Source organism: Microcaecilia unicolor, chromosome 3, assembly GCF_901765095.1.
Source record: "Microcaecilia unicolor chromosome 3, aMicUni1.1, whole genome shotgun sequence".
Taxonomy (NCBI): domain Eukaryota; kingdom Metazoa; phylum Chordata; class Amphibia; order Gymnophiona; family Siphonopidae; genus Microcaecilia; species Microcaecilia unicolor.
This window is the reverse complement of record NC_044033.1, coordinates 390853539-390868876: the sequence shown is the minus strand read 5'-3', so window position 1 is coordinate 390868876 and position 15338 is coordinate 390853539. Positions and strand designations below refer to the sequence as shown.

The following is a 15338-nucleotide window of genomic DNA, read 5'->3' as shown; positions in this document are numbered from 1 at the left end:
TCAACAAGAAATAATTCCTCAGGTCCCATTATACTTTTGGATGTTTCACTCTTATAGGTACTGTCCTGGGGGTCCTGATTCTGATTTTGAATATTCAACACAGTCATACACTGGATATGAGGTATGTGCCTGTTTCACTGATTTACACCGCTGAATCTCATCACTACAGGAAAAAACAAAAATGGAGAGATGGGAGAGATAATCCATTTTGAACATGGCTAAATGTGTAATTATTTGATTCTTTTTTACAGTCTGTGGTATTAGGATAATTAATACTGATTGACAGTTTCTCATAGACCGCTAGTAACTTGTAGACCTTAAATTTCACTCAGGCAGGGCCTGCAACTTCATGTTGAAGAGGCATACGTGATATGATATCTTTCTTCTCAGATATGCTTTCTTAAAACTTCTGAATTTAGAGATGCCTCTCTATCATTAGTGAGCTGGGAGCTGACCAAAATATTTGATGATAGAGATTTCTTACTGATGAATATGACAGCTGTAACAGATATTCAGACATTCATTTTCAGTTAGAAACTTTCCTACAGTTCTCTGGTCATGGCACCTCAAGCATTTTACTTTTTCCCCCTTTACCACTAAATTTATTTTCCTTTCTTTCTCTTTTCCCTAATACTTTCTTTTCAATTCCCTCTTATTTCCATTTAGCCTGTCTCTCTAATTTTATTTTTTTATTGAATTTTGAAAATGGTACAACTAAACATGAAGAACATGAAACTTCCCAAACCCCTCATAGTTACATTGCTAATAACATACTGCCGCTCTTCAGTATGTGGCTCATGATGCTAATTCCCAATGTATCACTCTTATCCTTCACCCCCCCCCCACCCTCTCCCCTGTCCTCTATTCCTGTTAGTGTTCCAGTATAACAAAACCCAATCCCATATAAGTAGTATAACCCCCCCCCCCCTCAAAATCTAGGAGGTTGCATAATGCTCATGGTGATGTAGGCAACCTCTCAAGTCAGGCTATATAGGCATCCCATAGCTTACAAAATTGTGTTAGCCTGTTTCTGCGAAATGCATTAAACTTAGACATAAAGTACACAAAATTCACCTTTCTGTGAACCTGAAGGAGTGAAAGGACCTCCCGCTGCATCCAGGCTGTCGCTAGTAGAAGGCGACGTGCCGTAAATATTTGATGAGCCAGTCGCCAACTACGTACAGGCAGCTCAGTGGGTCTGAAATGAAGCAAACAGCTGGACATAGTTGGGGTCACCCGAACTCCCAGAATCTCAGACACCCAATCAGCTATCCATCCCCAATACTGCCGAGCTTTAGGACAGGACCACCAGATATGAATAGAGGTACCCATGCTAACACCTGTCTGACCCATTCCCATAAATAGCTTTCAGGCATATCGGGGTGAAGTGCCAATGATACAGCAGTTTATATCCATTCTCAACTAGACTACTAGATACGGATACTCTTAAAAGGTTTTTATATATCACCTCCCATTCACGATCTGTATAGTGGGTTCCCAGGTCCTCCTCCCATTGTCTAATATTTATTTATTTATTGCATTTGTATCCCACATTTTCCCACCCATTTGCAGGCTCAATGTGGCTTACACAGTACCGTAACGGTGTTCGCCAATTCCGGTATAAACAGTTACACAGTGATGTTGTGGTAGAATAAGGGTCATGTGGAACAAACATATTAGGGAGTCGTATAGAGGAAGAGCTTTGTTATGTCCATTACGTGCTTTGGATTCGTAGTGTTGCCGGGTTCAGGTATTTAAGTAGGGTCGGTAGGGTATGCCTTTTTGAACAGGTAAGTTTTTAGTGATTTCCGGAAGTTTAGGTGGTTATACGTTGTTTTCACGGCTTTAGGTAAGCATAGTTGTGTGGTTATGTAGGAAAAGCTGGATGCATAAGTTGATTTGTATTTGAGTCCTCTGCAGCTTGGGTAGTGGAGGTTTAGATATGTTCGTGTTGATCCTGTTGTATTTCTGATTGGTATGTCGATAAGGTCTGTCATGTATCCCGAGGCCTTGCCGTAGATAATTTTATGGACCAGGGTGCAGATTTTGAAAGCTACACGTTCTTTGGTTGGGAGCCAGTGCAATTTTTCTCGGAGGGGTTTGGCGCTTTTGAATCGCGTTTTTCCAAATATAAGCCTGGCTTCCGTGTTTTGAGCGGTCTGAAGTTTATTTATGAGTTGTTCTTTGCATCCCGCATAAATTCCATTGCAGTAATGTAGGTGGCTTAGTACCATTGATTGTATCAGGTTCCGGAATGTTTCCCTCAGGAAGAATGGTTTCACGCGTTTGAGTTTCCACGTTGAGTGGAACATGTTCTTAGTTGTGGATTTCACGTGGCTCTCTAGTGTAAGGTTGTGGTCGATTGTAACGCCGAGGAGTTTCAAGCTGTCTGAGATGGGGAGGGTGTAGTCTGGTGTGTTTATATTTAAGGGGTTGTTCAGGTATTGGGATGAGAGGATGAGAGTGTGTTTTTTCTGTGTTAAGTTTTAGTTGAAATGCATTTGCTCATGAGTCCATGATGTTCAAGCCGAGCTTAATTTTGGTGGTGATTTCTGTCGGATCGTGTTTGTAAGGAATGTATATTGTGACATCGTCCGCATAGATGAAAGGGTTAAGACCTTGGTCAGATAGGGACTTGGCTAGTGGGGTCATCATTAGGTTGAAGAGGATCGGTGATAGTGGTGATCCTTGAGGTACTCCGCAGTCTGCTTTCCACGGTAATGATATGTTTGAATTTGATTTCACTTGATATGTTCTGGTGGTTAGGAAACCCTTGATCCAACTAAGTATATTTCCTCTGATCCCGAAGTAGTCTAGGAGTCTTAGTAGTATATTATGGTTTACCATGTCAAATGCACTGGACATGTCGAATTGGAGGAGAAGTATGCTTTTACCTGTTGCTATTTCTTGCTTGAATTTGGCTAAGAGAGTAATTAGTACTGTTTCGGTGCTATGGAGGGGGCGAAATCCTGATTGTGATTCATGTAATATTGAGAATTTGTTTATATAATTAGTAAGCTGCTTGGTTACCATGCTTTCCATCAGTTTGATTACCAGTGGGATAGATGCTACTGGACGGTAGTTGGTGATATCGTTTGTATTTTTCTTGGTGTCTTTTGGTATTGGGGTGAGTAAGATGTTGCCGTTTTCCTTAGGGAAGAGACCTTGTTGAAGCATGTAATTTAGGTGGGATGTGAGGTCTGTTAAGAAGCGGTCAGGAGCGGATTTTATTAGGTAGCTGGGGCAGGTATCTAATTTACATATATTTTAAGGGAGGCGGCAACTGGTCCAGCAGGGCTCTATAAAAACGTGATATACATCCTCTGCCACTACTCCCTTGCATTGCTTGTTCAAGTGGAGTGACCGAGTGTCAGGACTTCAAGGCAGGACCTGGATTCGTGAGCCCTTGGACTACTGCCGAGGAACGGCAGTGGCAGGCAAGACCACCCCCAAACTGGAGACAAGGAAAACCAGGAGTGGAACTCTGGACTGGAGCTACACCGGACTGGCACACACTGGACTGGAACACCCCGGACTGGAACACACTGCCCGGAACTAGGCTTCACCTGCACTTGGCCGCCCTTCACCCGAGGTTGAGCCCCGGGCTGCAGACGGCCGGCAGGACTTACAGGACAGGGCAGGAACTGGATTCTCACAGGAAATACACAGGATAGACAGAACCGGGTTCAGGATATACAAGCAGGCTAGGCAAAAGCAGGGTTCAGGAAACACAAGCAAGCTTGACAAAAACAGGGTACAGGAGAGACTTGGCAGAAGCGAGGTTCCGGAAACACAAGCAAGCTTGGTAGAAACAGGGTTCAGGATATACAAGCAGGCTTGGCAGAAGCAGGGTTCAGGAAGCACAAGCTGCAGAAGCAAACAGATACAGACACACAGCAGGATAAAGGCTGAAGTTACAGAAGCAAACAGATATAGACAGAGAGCAGGGTCTCAGAGGCAGGAACAGAACTAAGGCTAACACAGAGCAGGGCACAGACGAAGACAGTGGCTTGGCAGAAAAGCAAGCAGCCACAGGCAAGGACAATACAAAACAGAAGAGCTAGTAGCCCACAGGCAGAAACAGTACAAACAGAAGGGCAAGAAGTAGGGTTACCATATGGCTCCAGAAAAAGGAGGACAGATTGAGCCAGCTGGGTTTCACTTCCATTGCTTTCAATGGAAAGCAATTGAGCCAGCCGGGTTTTACTTCCATTGCTTTCAGTGGAAAGCAATGGAAGTAAAACCCGGCTGGCTCAATCCGTCCTCCTTTTTCTGGAGCCATATGGTAACCCTAGCAAGAAGCCCACAAACAAGAATCAGAAACAGTGCAACAATAAATACATTGGCAAACCTGACGGCCTTTAGGAACAATGCAAAGGCCCTGAACACAAGTACAGCCCTTCCTAATAAAGGCTCTCCCTGATGATGTCATCCCCTGCCAGCCAGGAGCAGGGAACACACAAACCCAATGAGAGGCTTGAAACACATAGGAGAGACAAGCAGGAGCCATCTTGGAAGCTGGAACAGAACAGGCAGGAGCCATATTAGATGCTTGCTCCCCAGAGAGGCATAGCCCACACAGGTGCAATCTAGTGAAGTAATCAGAGCCACACTGGAAGCAGCCAGCACCCAGAGACAGAGACAACTCAGAAACAGACAGAGGCCAGCACAGGCGCTGACCACCAGAAATAAGGTAAGCCTGAGGGTGGTCACGGCCACAGACGTGACACCGAGATCAGCAGCTCCCTCTTAGCATGATGCTGAATGAAATCTACCAATTGCCAATATGGAAAGGTATCTCTCTGGCCTCGCCCATATTCCTCCCTCAAATCTGAAAAATCCACCCGCACCCCCTTCCTCCCATACATGCCCCAAGGTGCATCGGTACGATCCTCCAGGCCCTGGGCTAAACCCCCTCTGCAAAGCGAATGGGGGTGGCAGAAAAATAAGCTCAACTCAGGAGGAGGCGATTACTCGTGCGCCAGAGCTTAAGGGTCTGGGTAATTATAGGATTGATATTGTACATGAGCTTGCCTAGAAGCGGTGCTGACAACCAAGGGTGTCCCCTATAAGAGACTGTTCCATCTTAACCCAGCTTTTATTCTGATCACACTGCCAGTTCACCAGATATTTAAGCTGGTCAGCTTTATAGTAGGCTCTAAAGTTAGGCACCCCCATCCCTCCCTTCTCCAATGTTGAAAAAGCATCTGCCTCTGCACCCTTGGTGGCTTCCCCTGCCAAATAAACTGAAGTACCTTTCTATGCAGCTTACTGAAAAACTGATCAGGAATAGGTACCGGTAGAGCCACAAATAGGAATAAGAGTCTGGGGAGCAGAACCGTCTTGATTGCGTGTACTCTACCCGATCAAGAAATATGCTAACTCTGCCAGCGGTCTAAATGTGCCCAGAGCTTCCGCAGAAGCCCAGGGTAGTTAGCATGAAACAAGCCCTCTAAAGTGGGTGTCAAATTGACCCCCAAGAACCTTGTGAAATCAGCAGCCCAACTATAAGCAAAACATCTTTTTAACTGACTCAACTGTGGCTCGACTACCGTAAAGTTTAATTCCTCTGACTTCGATTTATTAATCTTAAATCCTGATGTGCGCCCAAAGGCTTCCAACACTTCCTTCACAGCTGATGGGACTCCATGGGATCTGAGAGTGTAAACAAAATATCATCTGCAAATAGGAGAATCTTGTTCTATATTCTCCCACACCAGATACCACAAATCAAATCTGAACTACGGACCAGATGAGCTAGTGGCTTCCTTAGCTAAGGCAAACAAGACCAGCAAGAGAGCACAACCCTGCCTGCTGCCCTGGGCAAGCTCAAAACTATCTGTATAGCCCATGTTAATCCTCAAACTCACTAGTGGTTGTGTGTACAAGGTCCTAATCCAGGCCAGATACTGTCCAGTAATTCCAATTCCTTCCAAAACTTGGAAAAGGTATGGCCAGAAGACTCTATCAAAGGCCTTTTCAGCATCTATACCGAGAATCATTGCAGGGGTGCGTCTTTGATGGGCCAACCAAACTGTATGGCAAACCAACCTTATATTATCCAGCGTCTGATGCCTGTGAATAAATCCCAATTCATCATCCATCACTAAATTTGGCATATAGTGCTGTAGCCTGTTGGCTAAGATTTTCGTGAAAATCTTATAGTCCTAGCAGAGAGATTGGGCGATAGGATCCACACTCCAAGGGATCCTTTCCTGGCTTGGAAATAGCTAAGCACCAGGACTGTGGCAGCAACTCTTTTAAGGAGTTTAACGACCAAGCCAGCGGGCCAACTAGATGGCCCCTGAATAGTTTATAGAAAGTTGAGGTGAAGCCATCCAATCCAGGGGCCTTCCCCTGGATTGGGGCAGATCCCTAATTGCCCACCCCACCTCCTCTTCCGTTATGGTCTTCGAGAGCTGAGCCTCTTCCGCAGGATTTAATCCCGTCAGCTCAAGACGCACAAAGAATTGATCTAATTCCTCAGGAGTTGCCTCCTGTTCCGGTCAATACAACTATCAGTAAAACTGCACAAAAACCTTCGTAATTGCCTCGGGGATACTATGCTCATAGCCCGACACATCATGGATCTTAAGAATTGTATTGGAATGGTTCCGTGGAATTTTAGCGGAGTTTGGGTGGCGATTCTGGTAATTGGAAACAAAGCGGGAGCTGGGCAGACTTCTACGGTCTATGCCCTGATCGTGACTGAATAGATAGGGATGGGCTGGAGTGTAAATTTTAAGGGGCTTCGATGTTAGCTTCAGAACTTAGTACAAGAACAGTACTGGGCAGACTTCTACGGTCTGTGCCCTGAGAAAAGCAAGGACAAATCAAACTCTGGTATACATATAAAGTATCACATACCATGGAAAATGAGTTTATCTTGTTGGGCAGACTGGATGGGCCGTACAGGTCTTTATCTGCCGTCATTTACTATGTTACTATGTACTCTCATCCTCAGCTTACGGGCAAATAATCTACCTGCTCTATTAGCCCCTTCAAAATATTCCTGTCCTGAGGGAAGTAATTTCTCATTAATGACAGCCAGACCAAGCTCCCTGATCTCCATTCGGAGCCTATCAATTCGAGGTAGCACTGCAGCTGTATCTCTACCATGTTTATAGAGCTGCTGAAGAATCTCAGAACGCTGCCAGACACTCTCTCTATGACATTTGGCCTCAAGAGCAATTAATGTTTCCCATAAAACCGCTTTCAAACATTCCCAAAAAGTCTCAGGAGAGAAACCCTCTGGGTCGTTAAACTCAAAATATTCCTTTGTCTTTTTTCACCTGTTGTACATTTAATGGGTCTCACAACAAAGCCTCCGGCAAACGCCATAGCTTCTGCCCCCGATACCCAGTGTCATAGGCGGTTGGTGGCCCAACTGTTTGGGGAGGCTAAAGGGGCGGGGTTAGGGGTGGGCCAGGGGTGGAGCTTAAATCCATAATTGTCTGATAACACACAGAAAAAAAAAATAAAAGTCACAATACTTTTTATTAAACTTAGATATTAGCTGTGTATCATATGTCAAAGAATAAAGTGGTTGCTCAAAGCATATACTAACCACAATCGCTCAACTGCAAAACACTATGCACAACTTTGTGCAAAAACACACTCAGAACCTTACTGTACCATAAATATTACACTGGGCAGAACCTAATATACCAATATACCACCCATACGGAAAATGCAGACTGTCAACAATATGAAACAAGGGATCATAATATCATGATACGTGTAGAGCCACAAAACACCCTAATTCATGTTTAATGTGGGATAAAATGCCATAAATAAGTAAATAAATATAAACTTTTAATGTTGAGCACCTGATTCTCAAAGTGGACATATTCGAAACACTATAATGAAAATAAAATGATCTTTTCTACCTTTGTTGTCTGGTGACTTTGTTTTTCTGATCATGCTGGCCCAGTATCCGATTCTGCTGCTATCTGTCCTCTTTGCTGCTATCTGTCCTCTTAACTCCGTTTCCAGGGCTTCCTTTCCATTTATTTCTTTACTTTCCGCCTTTCTTCTTCATTTCTTGCCCTACATCCGTAAGTAAAAGCTGGGTCCTTCACAGACTTGACTGTCCAGTGGATCCAGCTTCTGCCTATTTTCTTCCTCCATGTGCAGTTTTTCTCTCTTCCTTTTCCCTCATCTCATCTCCTTCCTCACTCTTCCCTCCCCTCCATGTCCAGCAACCCTTCTCTCCCATGTCCAGCAACTCTCCCCTCCCCTCTATCCACCATGTCCAGCAACTGTGCTCTCCCCTGCCCTCCCCTCTCCCATGTCCAGCAGCCCTTCTCTCCCCTCCATCCACCCATGTCCAGCAACTCTCCTCTCCCCTGCCCTCTCCCATGTTCAGCAACCCTCCTCTCCTCTCCCCTCCATCCACCATCTCCAACAACCCTCCCCTCCCCTCCAATAGGTTTAAAAAATAAGTCTTTAAACCAGAGCCAGAGATTGCAAATGATTTTCTGCTTATTGTTCAAGCAAGCTTGGCTATAAACTGTTGAGGTGACCTAGTTCTGCACGGTACAATTACATGTCTGCAGGAAATGTTTCCCAGGAGCTGGAGAGAATGCAAGCAGAGTTCGTAGTGGAACAGGCGATTTTCTGTGTCAGTAGTGGAAAGAAGCACTCTGATGTAAGAGTTTCTCACCTGACATTACAATCCAAAACCAATGACATCAAATTCCCCTCCCATTCCTCTCTCTTCCAGAAACAAGCATCGTTTACCATAAACAAGGCAAAACTTTAATTTATGTACAGTGCAAACAGTTTGAATCTGCCCTAGGATCGTTAAAACCCAATTTCAGCCCCTGTTCTGTTTGTTTCTGATCTATCTTTCATATGGCTTAACAGAAAGGCGAACAGATTGAGCCAATCCGGGTTTCAACCTGTCCTCTTTTTTTTGTTTTTTTCTAGAGCCATATGGTAACGTTTCAGAGACCCACAGCACCTGTCTTTCTAGTTCCTGATTTATCTCTAAGACTCCCTAAATCCAGCCCCTGACTTCCTGATCTCAGAGACCCCCAATCCCAGCCCTCAGAGACCTCCAACCTCAGCCTTTGTCTTGTTGGTCCCTCCTTGGACCTCTCGAAGCTCTTCCAAGACCCCCCCCCCAAACTGCTGGTCCCAGAATCACATGTCCAGATCGTCCATCATCTCTCCCGTCTAACCTCAGCTCCCCGATAGCCCTCGTTTCCTTCCTGCCCCGGCCCCCCCCCGCCCCGCCCTACCTTTAAATATTCTATTATTCCTGGAGTCGCGGGCGGTGCCGGTATTGAAACCAGCAGCAGGCTCATCTCGGCTGCAGCCTTCCCTCGCATGGCTCCGCCCTTGCGGAAACAAGAAATACGTCAGAAGAGGGCGGAGCCATGCGAGGGAAGGCTGCAGCCGAGATGAGCCTGCTGCTGGTTTCAATACTGGCGCCGCCCGCGACTCCAGGAATAATAGAATATTTAAAGGTAGGGCGGGGGGGCCGGGGCAGGAAGGAAACGAGGGCTATCGGGGAGCTGAGGTTAGACGGGAGAGATGATGGACGACCTGGCTGGGGAGCGGGGAAGACTGCAGCTCGCGGGGTGGAGGCAGCAGGGGAAAAAGGTCACGGTCGGTTGGGCTGGGGAGGCTTAGCCTCCCCAAGCCTCTTATACGGGGCTCCTATGCCCAGTGTCTTGGCAAAGCATCAAAAGGACTGGAGTAAGATCAGACCAAGTCATCGCTTCAATCGTGACAGTTCATACTTGCGCCACCATCTCCTTGCTTGTCAGCCACATATCAATTCGAGAATAAGAATCATGAACCCTCGAATGGCATGTAGTGTTCAGCTGTTTCCTGTCTGCCCTACCATAACCCACCACCCAGGCAGTGTTGTCCCGTGTCACATTTGGGGTCATATTAAAATACTCCCCCTCCCGCCCCCAACTGATAACTGGCCCTCAGCTTTTTCAAGGAGAATCTTACTAAGAGTCCCGAAAAAATGGCCTTTCTCTGCATTAGAAGCATATAGATTAGGCACTTTAAGAAACAAATACCTCCACTCCTTATCCCTAACTACCTCGTACCACCGGAGAGAGGGAGTTAGCTAAGCGAATACACACCCCATTAGTTTTAGATTTCAACCTGTTAGAGGCAAAAAATATCTTGAAACTAGTGGAACCATGCCCGTTTCCTCTACAATGAAACGGGCCCTAGGTAGGCTGTCCTGTAAGCTTTTTTTTTTTTTCTCTCTTCCCTGCCCTCCCCTCCATGTCCAGCGATTCTCCTCTTCCCTGCCCTCCCATCCGTGTCCTGCAATTCTATCCTCTACTGTCCTCCCATCCCATCCATGTCCATCAATTCTCCTCTGCCCTGCCCTTCCTTCCCTTCCTTCCTTCCTTCCTTCCTCCCTCCCTCCCTCCCCTCGATGTCCCGCAATTCTCTCCTCCCCTCGATTTGTACCTGAACGTTCTCTGGCTGGCTGGCGCTGGCTTCCGTTCGTAACATCCCTCCTGATGTCAGCTCGCCTCCAGCGTTCCCTTCCCTCTCATTGTTCCGCCCTCTGACGTCATTACATTTTGACGTGAGGGCTGGCCAAGGGGAATGGATGTTACAAACCCAGGCATCCAGACGTAGAACGTTGGAGGTGCAAATTATTATATAGGATATCTCTTATGGCAAAAGAGAGCCTCATGCTTTGGTATTAGATGTGTTTCCTGAATAAAACCTATATCCATCTGAAGTCTCTCCATCTCTTTAAAGAAGAGCTATCTCTTATTTGGGGTATTAAGGCCTCAAACATTAAAAGTCATTTCAACATTTCAGGATCTATAGCATATATAAAAATCATATATCTCCACATCATCAATTAACACAAGCCTTGTGCAGCATTCTACATAAGCATTCATTCCAACAACTATCACACACTTCACCTACTCACATCATGCATCTCCTCTACCCCTCCCTCTGCTGCCCTGAGGAACTGCTGGCACACTTGCAGCATGAGGGCAGCCAGGTCTTGTTCTTGCAGTTCTTTGGGAACTCCCCGTTCCCGTAGATTATTTCACCTCGCTCTATTCTTTCCATCTTCTATACGAGACAAAATCTACTATAATAATTTGCACCTCCAGCGTTCTGAAGCTGACTCCTTGGCACACTGAAGTGAAGGGTTCATAACGTTCGTAAGGTTCGCCCTCGCGTCAAAACATGATGATGTCGACGGCGGAACAGTGAGAGGGAAGGAAATGCTGCACTGTTGCCATGCAAAGGAACGCGACATCACACGCATGAGGGTGTTGTCGTCCCTCCCTCCCTCCCTTCCAGGCCCCCTCCCTCTGAATTTTAAAAGTCATCTTGACTTACCAAGTCGGGGTTACGGTGGCTGCGAGCAGCGGTAAAAGACGTGCAGGCTCGGCCCTTCTCTCTCTCCGCCCTTGCGGAAACAGGAAATGAGGGCGGGACCAGAGCTCAGAGAGAGAGAAGGGCCGAGCCTGCACGCCTTTTACCGCTGCTGCTGGCCGCCGTAACCCCGACGAGGTACGTCAAGATGACTTTTAAAATTCATAGGGATGGGGCCTGGAACTGGAAGGGAGGGAGGAAGGGCGGGACGACGACCTTTGAACTGGAAGGGAGGGGGACCCTGAAACTCGGAGGGAGGGAGGGGGACCCTGGATCTCGGAGAGAGGGAGGGAGGGAGGACAACCCTGGAACTCGGAGGGAGGGAGGGGGGGACCCCTGAACAACACTCTCATTCTCGCACACACACTCTTTCTCTCACAGACACACTCGCACCCAGTCTCACTCTCTCTCTGTCACACACACACACTGGCACATTCACTCTCTGTCTCACACAGTCACTCTCACAGACACACTTTCAAACATTCACACTCCGAGGAAAACCTTGCTAGCACCCATTTCATTTGTGTCAGAAACTGACCTTTTTTTTTTTTTTACTAATATCATCATATTTTATGTCCAACGCATCCGCACGCTTCCCCAGCACAGCAAAATCCTGATCACGTTGAATTACTCGCTCCTTAAATGTGTTCAAATGTTGACCCACATCATCTATTTCCTTATGGAGGCTCACGACGTGCTAAAAGTTCCTGTTTGAGGCTCTCCATAGTCACCTTTAACGTCATCATCCACTCTTGCAGGTCTGACTGGCCAGGCGCAGCTTGTGACCAATGGGTTTTTCTCCTGCACTGTACCCATGAGCTCACCTCATGGTGAGGATGGGGCCGGTGCCATCTTTGCGGCCCCGTGGTCTGATGTGCTCTGCGCTTGAAAAGCAAAGGATTTCAGGTCCACCCATGTCTTTCACCTGGACACACTGCTTGCAGCCATCCAAAGCTATCGTCACCGCTCAGGTTGAACAAAAAACAACAGTTGTGGAGTTGCTTAAGGTAGCTTATTGCTCAGATCTTGGAGCAGTTTGTCGGCTAGGCTGCCATCAGCTGGATGACGTTACTTCCTCTTCCATTTAGCCTCTCTCTAACTCTCTGGAGAATTGAGGGCTGTAAGCTGCTAGTCATGCCTATGCACCACTCTGCTCTTTAATGAGCTGCTCTAATTCCTCACTTCCGGAGCAACTCTCCCTCATCGCTGGTATACCCCACTTTTTTCTCTGCTAGTGCCCAATCATGCTATTTATCCCTTTGAGCTGCATGTTCCCAGCAGTAACTTGAGCTGTCTAGCTAAAAAATATAAGTAATTCATACACAAGTCAGTAACATAAAATAACCAACATCAAAAGAGCAAATCAAAATTCCATTATCCTACTAACCAAAGATAAACCTAATCATTCTCAGTTTTATAAAAATGTTGTTTTTTATACTGTTGTACAGCAGTCAGTTTGCATGTGTAATTTTAAACTTTTTGCTTGTCTTCTAAAATTAAGGCTAATTCTATGATGGCATAATTAGAGTACTTAATTTCATACATGAATTGTGTATAATTGATTTTTGGTGATTTTGTTTTGCCTCAGAGTACACAAGCTGTATTTGCATATATATTTTTTTAATCATAGGTGTGTTTTCTTTTTTATTTTCCTAGCCAACTTCAATGAGGGCAATACGTGCTAGGTATGATCCCTTTCTGCAGACAAGACATCGAGTGGAGCAGGTAAAACGGATGAATGTTGAGTCAATGACCCTCTCCAGCATGGGCGAATATGCTCAGGAAGAAATGACACATCCTGAATCTTTTCACTGTAGTAAAAAACTAGGGTGCATAATTTAAAAATTCCTCTTGCCTCAACAGGAAGCCAGTGCAACTCATCATAAAAGAAAAACAGTGAAAAGATTCAGAAAATTTTAAATTATGTACCCTAGTTTTTTTATATTGTTTGGAGCAACACCAGATTACTCGACCAGACGGATCTTGTTTTCTAATTTTAGGAAGCAAAGGTTGGGGGGAAATTATTTGAATTTGACATTTCCCTCTCCTAGAGGGGTCAGATTTAAGGTGGTGCATTCAGCTACCCTGCCGTACCTGACAGTGCAATAGTGAAACGCTATACCAGTTCACATAGGAATATCCCTTGCTATAAGATGTTTCATAAAGCTTTAAAAACATTTGTTTGAAAGATATTGGGTAAAATCTGAAGGAGGGTTATATTTTTTTTGTTTTTATTATAATTCTTATTTTTATTCTAATTCCTGGTATGTCCAGTTTTCTTATGTAAATTTCATTGAACTCTTTTGGTTATGTTGTGATTCATAAGAAGTAAAGTAAAGGGCTGTACTGAATATTCATATTCAGTTCGGCCCTGAATATTGTTTTTTTCTTTCTTTTTTTTTTTTTTGGACCTTCATACTGTTGACTTTTGCCTCCATTAGTGCTAATAATTGTAATTATAGGTCCACTATATTCTTAGAATATTTTTCAAATGCACATAAAACTTGTCAAGATCTGTTGCTGCAATGTCGGGGTTAGATTGGAAAGGATATATAAAATTGGGCAAGCCCTTTGTAGTTGCACATTAAATTTTATGGTGCTATATAGCTCAGTAGAAAATGGTTTTGCATGAGCTGGAAGCTCAAAGGAGCAGAAGAAAACTCCTGAGTCTCCACCCACTCCTTCTGACAATTGTTTATTGGGCTGTTAAATATAAAAGATATGTTCTAAGATATATGTATGTTTATGCATGTATTTTTCACAAAAAATATGCAAAAAGAGGAAGCAAACTAAGATACTGTTCTCACAATAAAAAAAAGAACTTTAGCTATAACTCAATTTGGTAAGCTTAATCCCTACATGGAGTTTCAATTCTTATCATAGGTTTCTTATGTCAGTACTGAAAAAAAGAGGCGCCATAAAAAATGCCCAGCGGGAGAAAAATGGGCTGCTCCAAAAAAATAAAAAAAACAGAGTCTGATATTAAAAAAATCAAAAAGACAATGCAGAGTTCACACAGACTGAGTAAAAAAATTCCAAGGAGTTCAAAATCTGTAGCACTTAGAAAGTCACAAAAAACAGCACTACCTTCCAGTCACTGTAACAAATCCAAAGCTTCTGGGAGCTCCCGAGGGTCAACAATTCGCCAATCAAATCCCATCGCGGAGCTTCAACCTGCAAGTGCTTTTGACCCTCAGGAGCTCCTGGAAGCTTTGGATTTGTTACAGTGACTGGAACGTAATGCTGTTTTTTGTGACTTTCTAAGTTTTTTGCATTCTTGATCATTGTCCTTCCCATTTACTTAAGTCTGTCCCAGTTCCCATACGGCAAATGAGAGGAATTGAATGGGCTTCTTATTTGCCATACCGGGAATCGGTAACGTGGCTTTGTAAAAGAGGCCCTCAATTAGTTGATTGGATTACATTAGTTTATTTATTTATCTCATTTGTAGCCCACCTTTTCCCACTGATTGCGGGCTCAAATTAATTAATTAAGAATTAGTTAATTCTTTATCAAGAGAACTTGGGAAAATTATTTTGACTCCTATACCAAAGTCACAAGGAATGGATTTGACTGAAGTAGCTAGTTTTCGACCTGTTGCCAGCATTCCTTGGCTTGCTAAATTTTCTGAATCGGTAGTTGCAGCATATTAGAGGTCCTACTTAGACCATCATCAATGTCTCCATGTCTCCCAATATGGATTTAGAACAATGCAGAGTACTGAATCTTTATTGGTTATGCTGGTCACTAAGATTAAGACCTTATTAAGTGAAAATATTCTGTCTGTTTTGTTTTGGGGGCCTTTGATACTGTTGATCATATATTATTGAAATAGATGGTACTGTTCCGAAGTGGTTTAAGGGTTTTCTTGGTAATAGGCAATACAGTGTCAGAAAAAATGGAAAACTTTCAGCGTTTTGGAGCTCAGTTTATGGTGTCCCTTAAGGTTTGCCTTT

General features: G+C 44.6%; 1 protein-coding gene across 1 annotated transcript in view; it reads left to right on the top strand.

Moving 5' to 3' along the window:
* Nucleotides 1-15338, top strand: part of ELP3 (elongator acetyltransferase complex subunit 3) — a 221960-nt gene that overhangs the window by 17654 nt on the left and 188968 nt on the right. The window contains exons 5-6 of the mRNA XM_030198697.1: nucleotides 58-121; nucleotides 13039-13107. Coding sequence (XP_030054557.1) covers nucleotides 58-121; nucleotides 13039-13107 — 133 coding nt within the window. The remainder of the gene's footprint in view (nucleotides 1-57; nucleotides 122-13038; nucleotides 13108-15338) is intronic.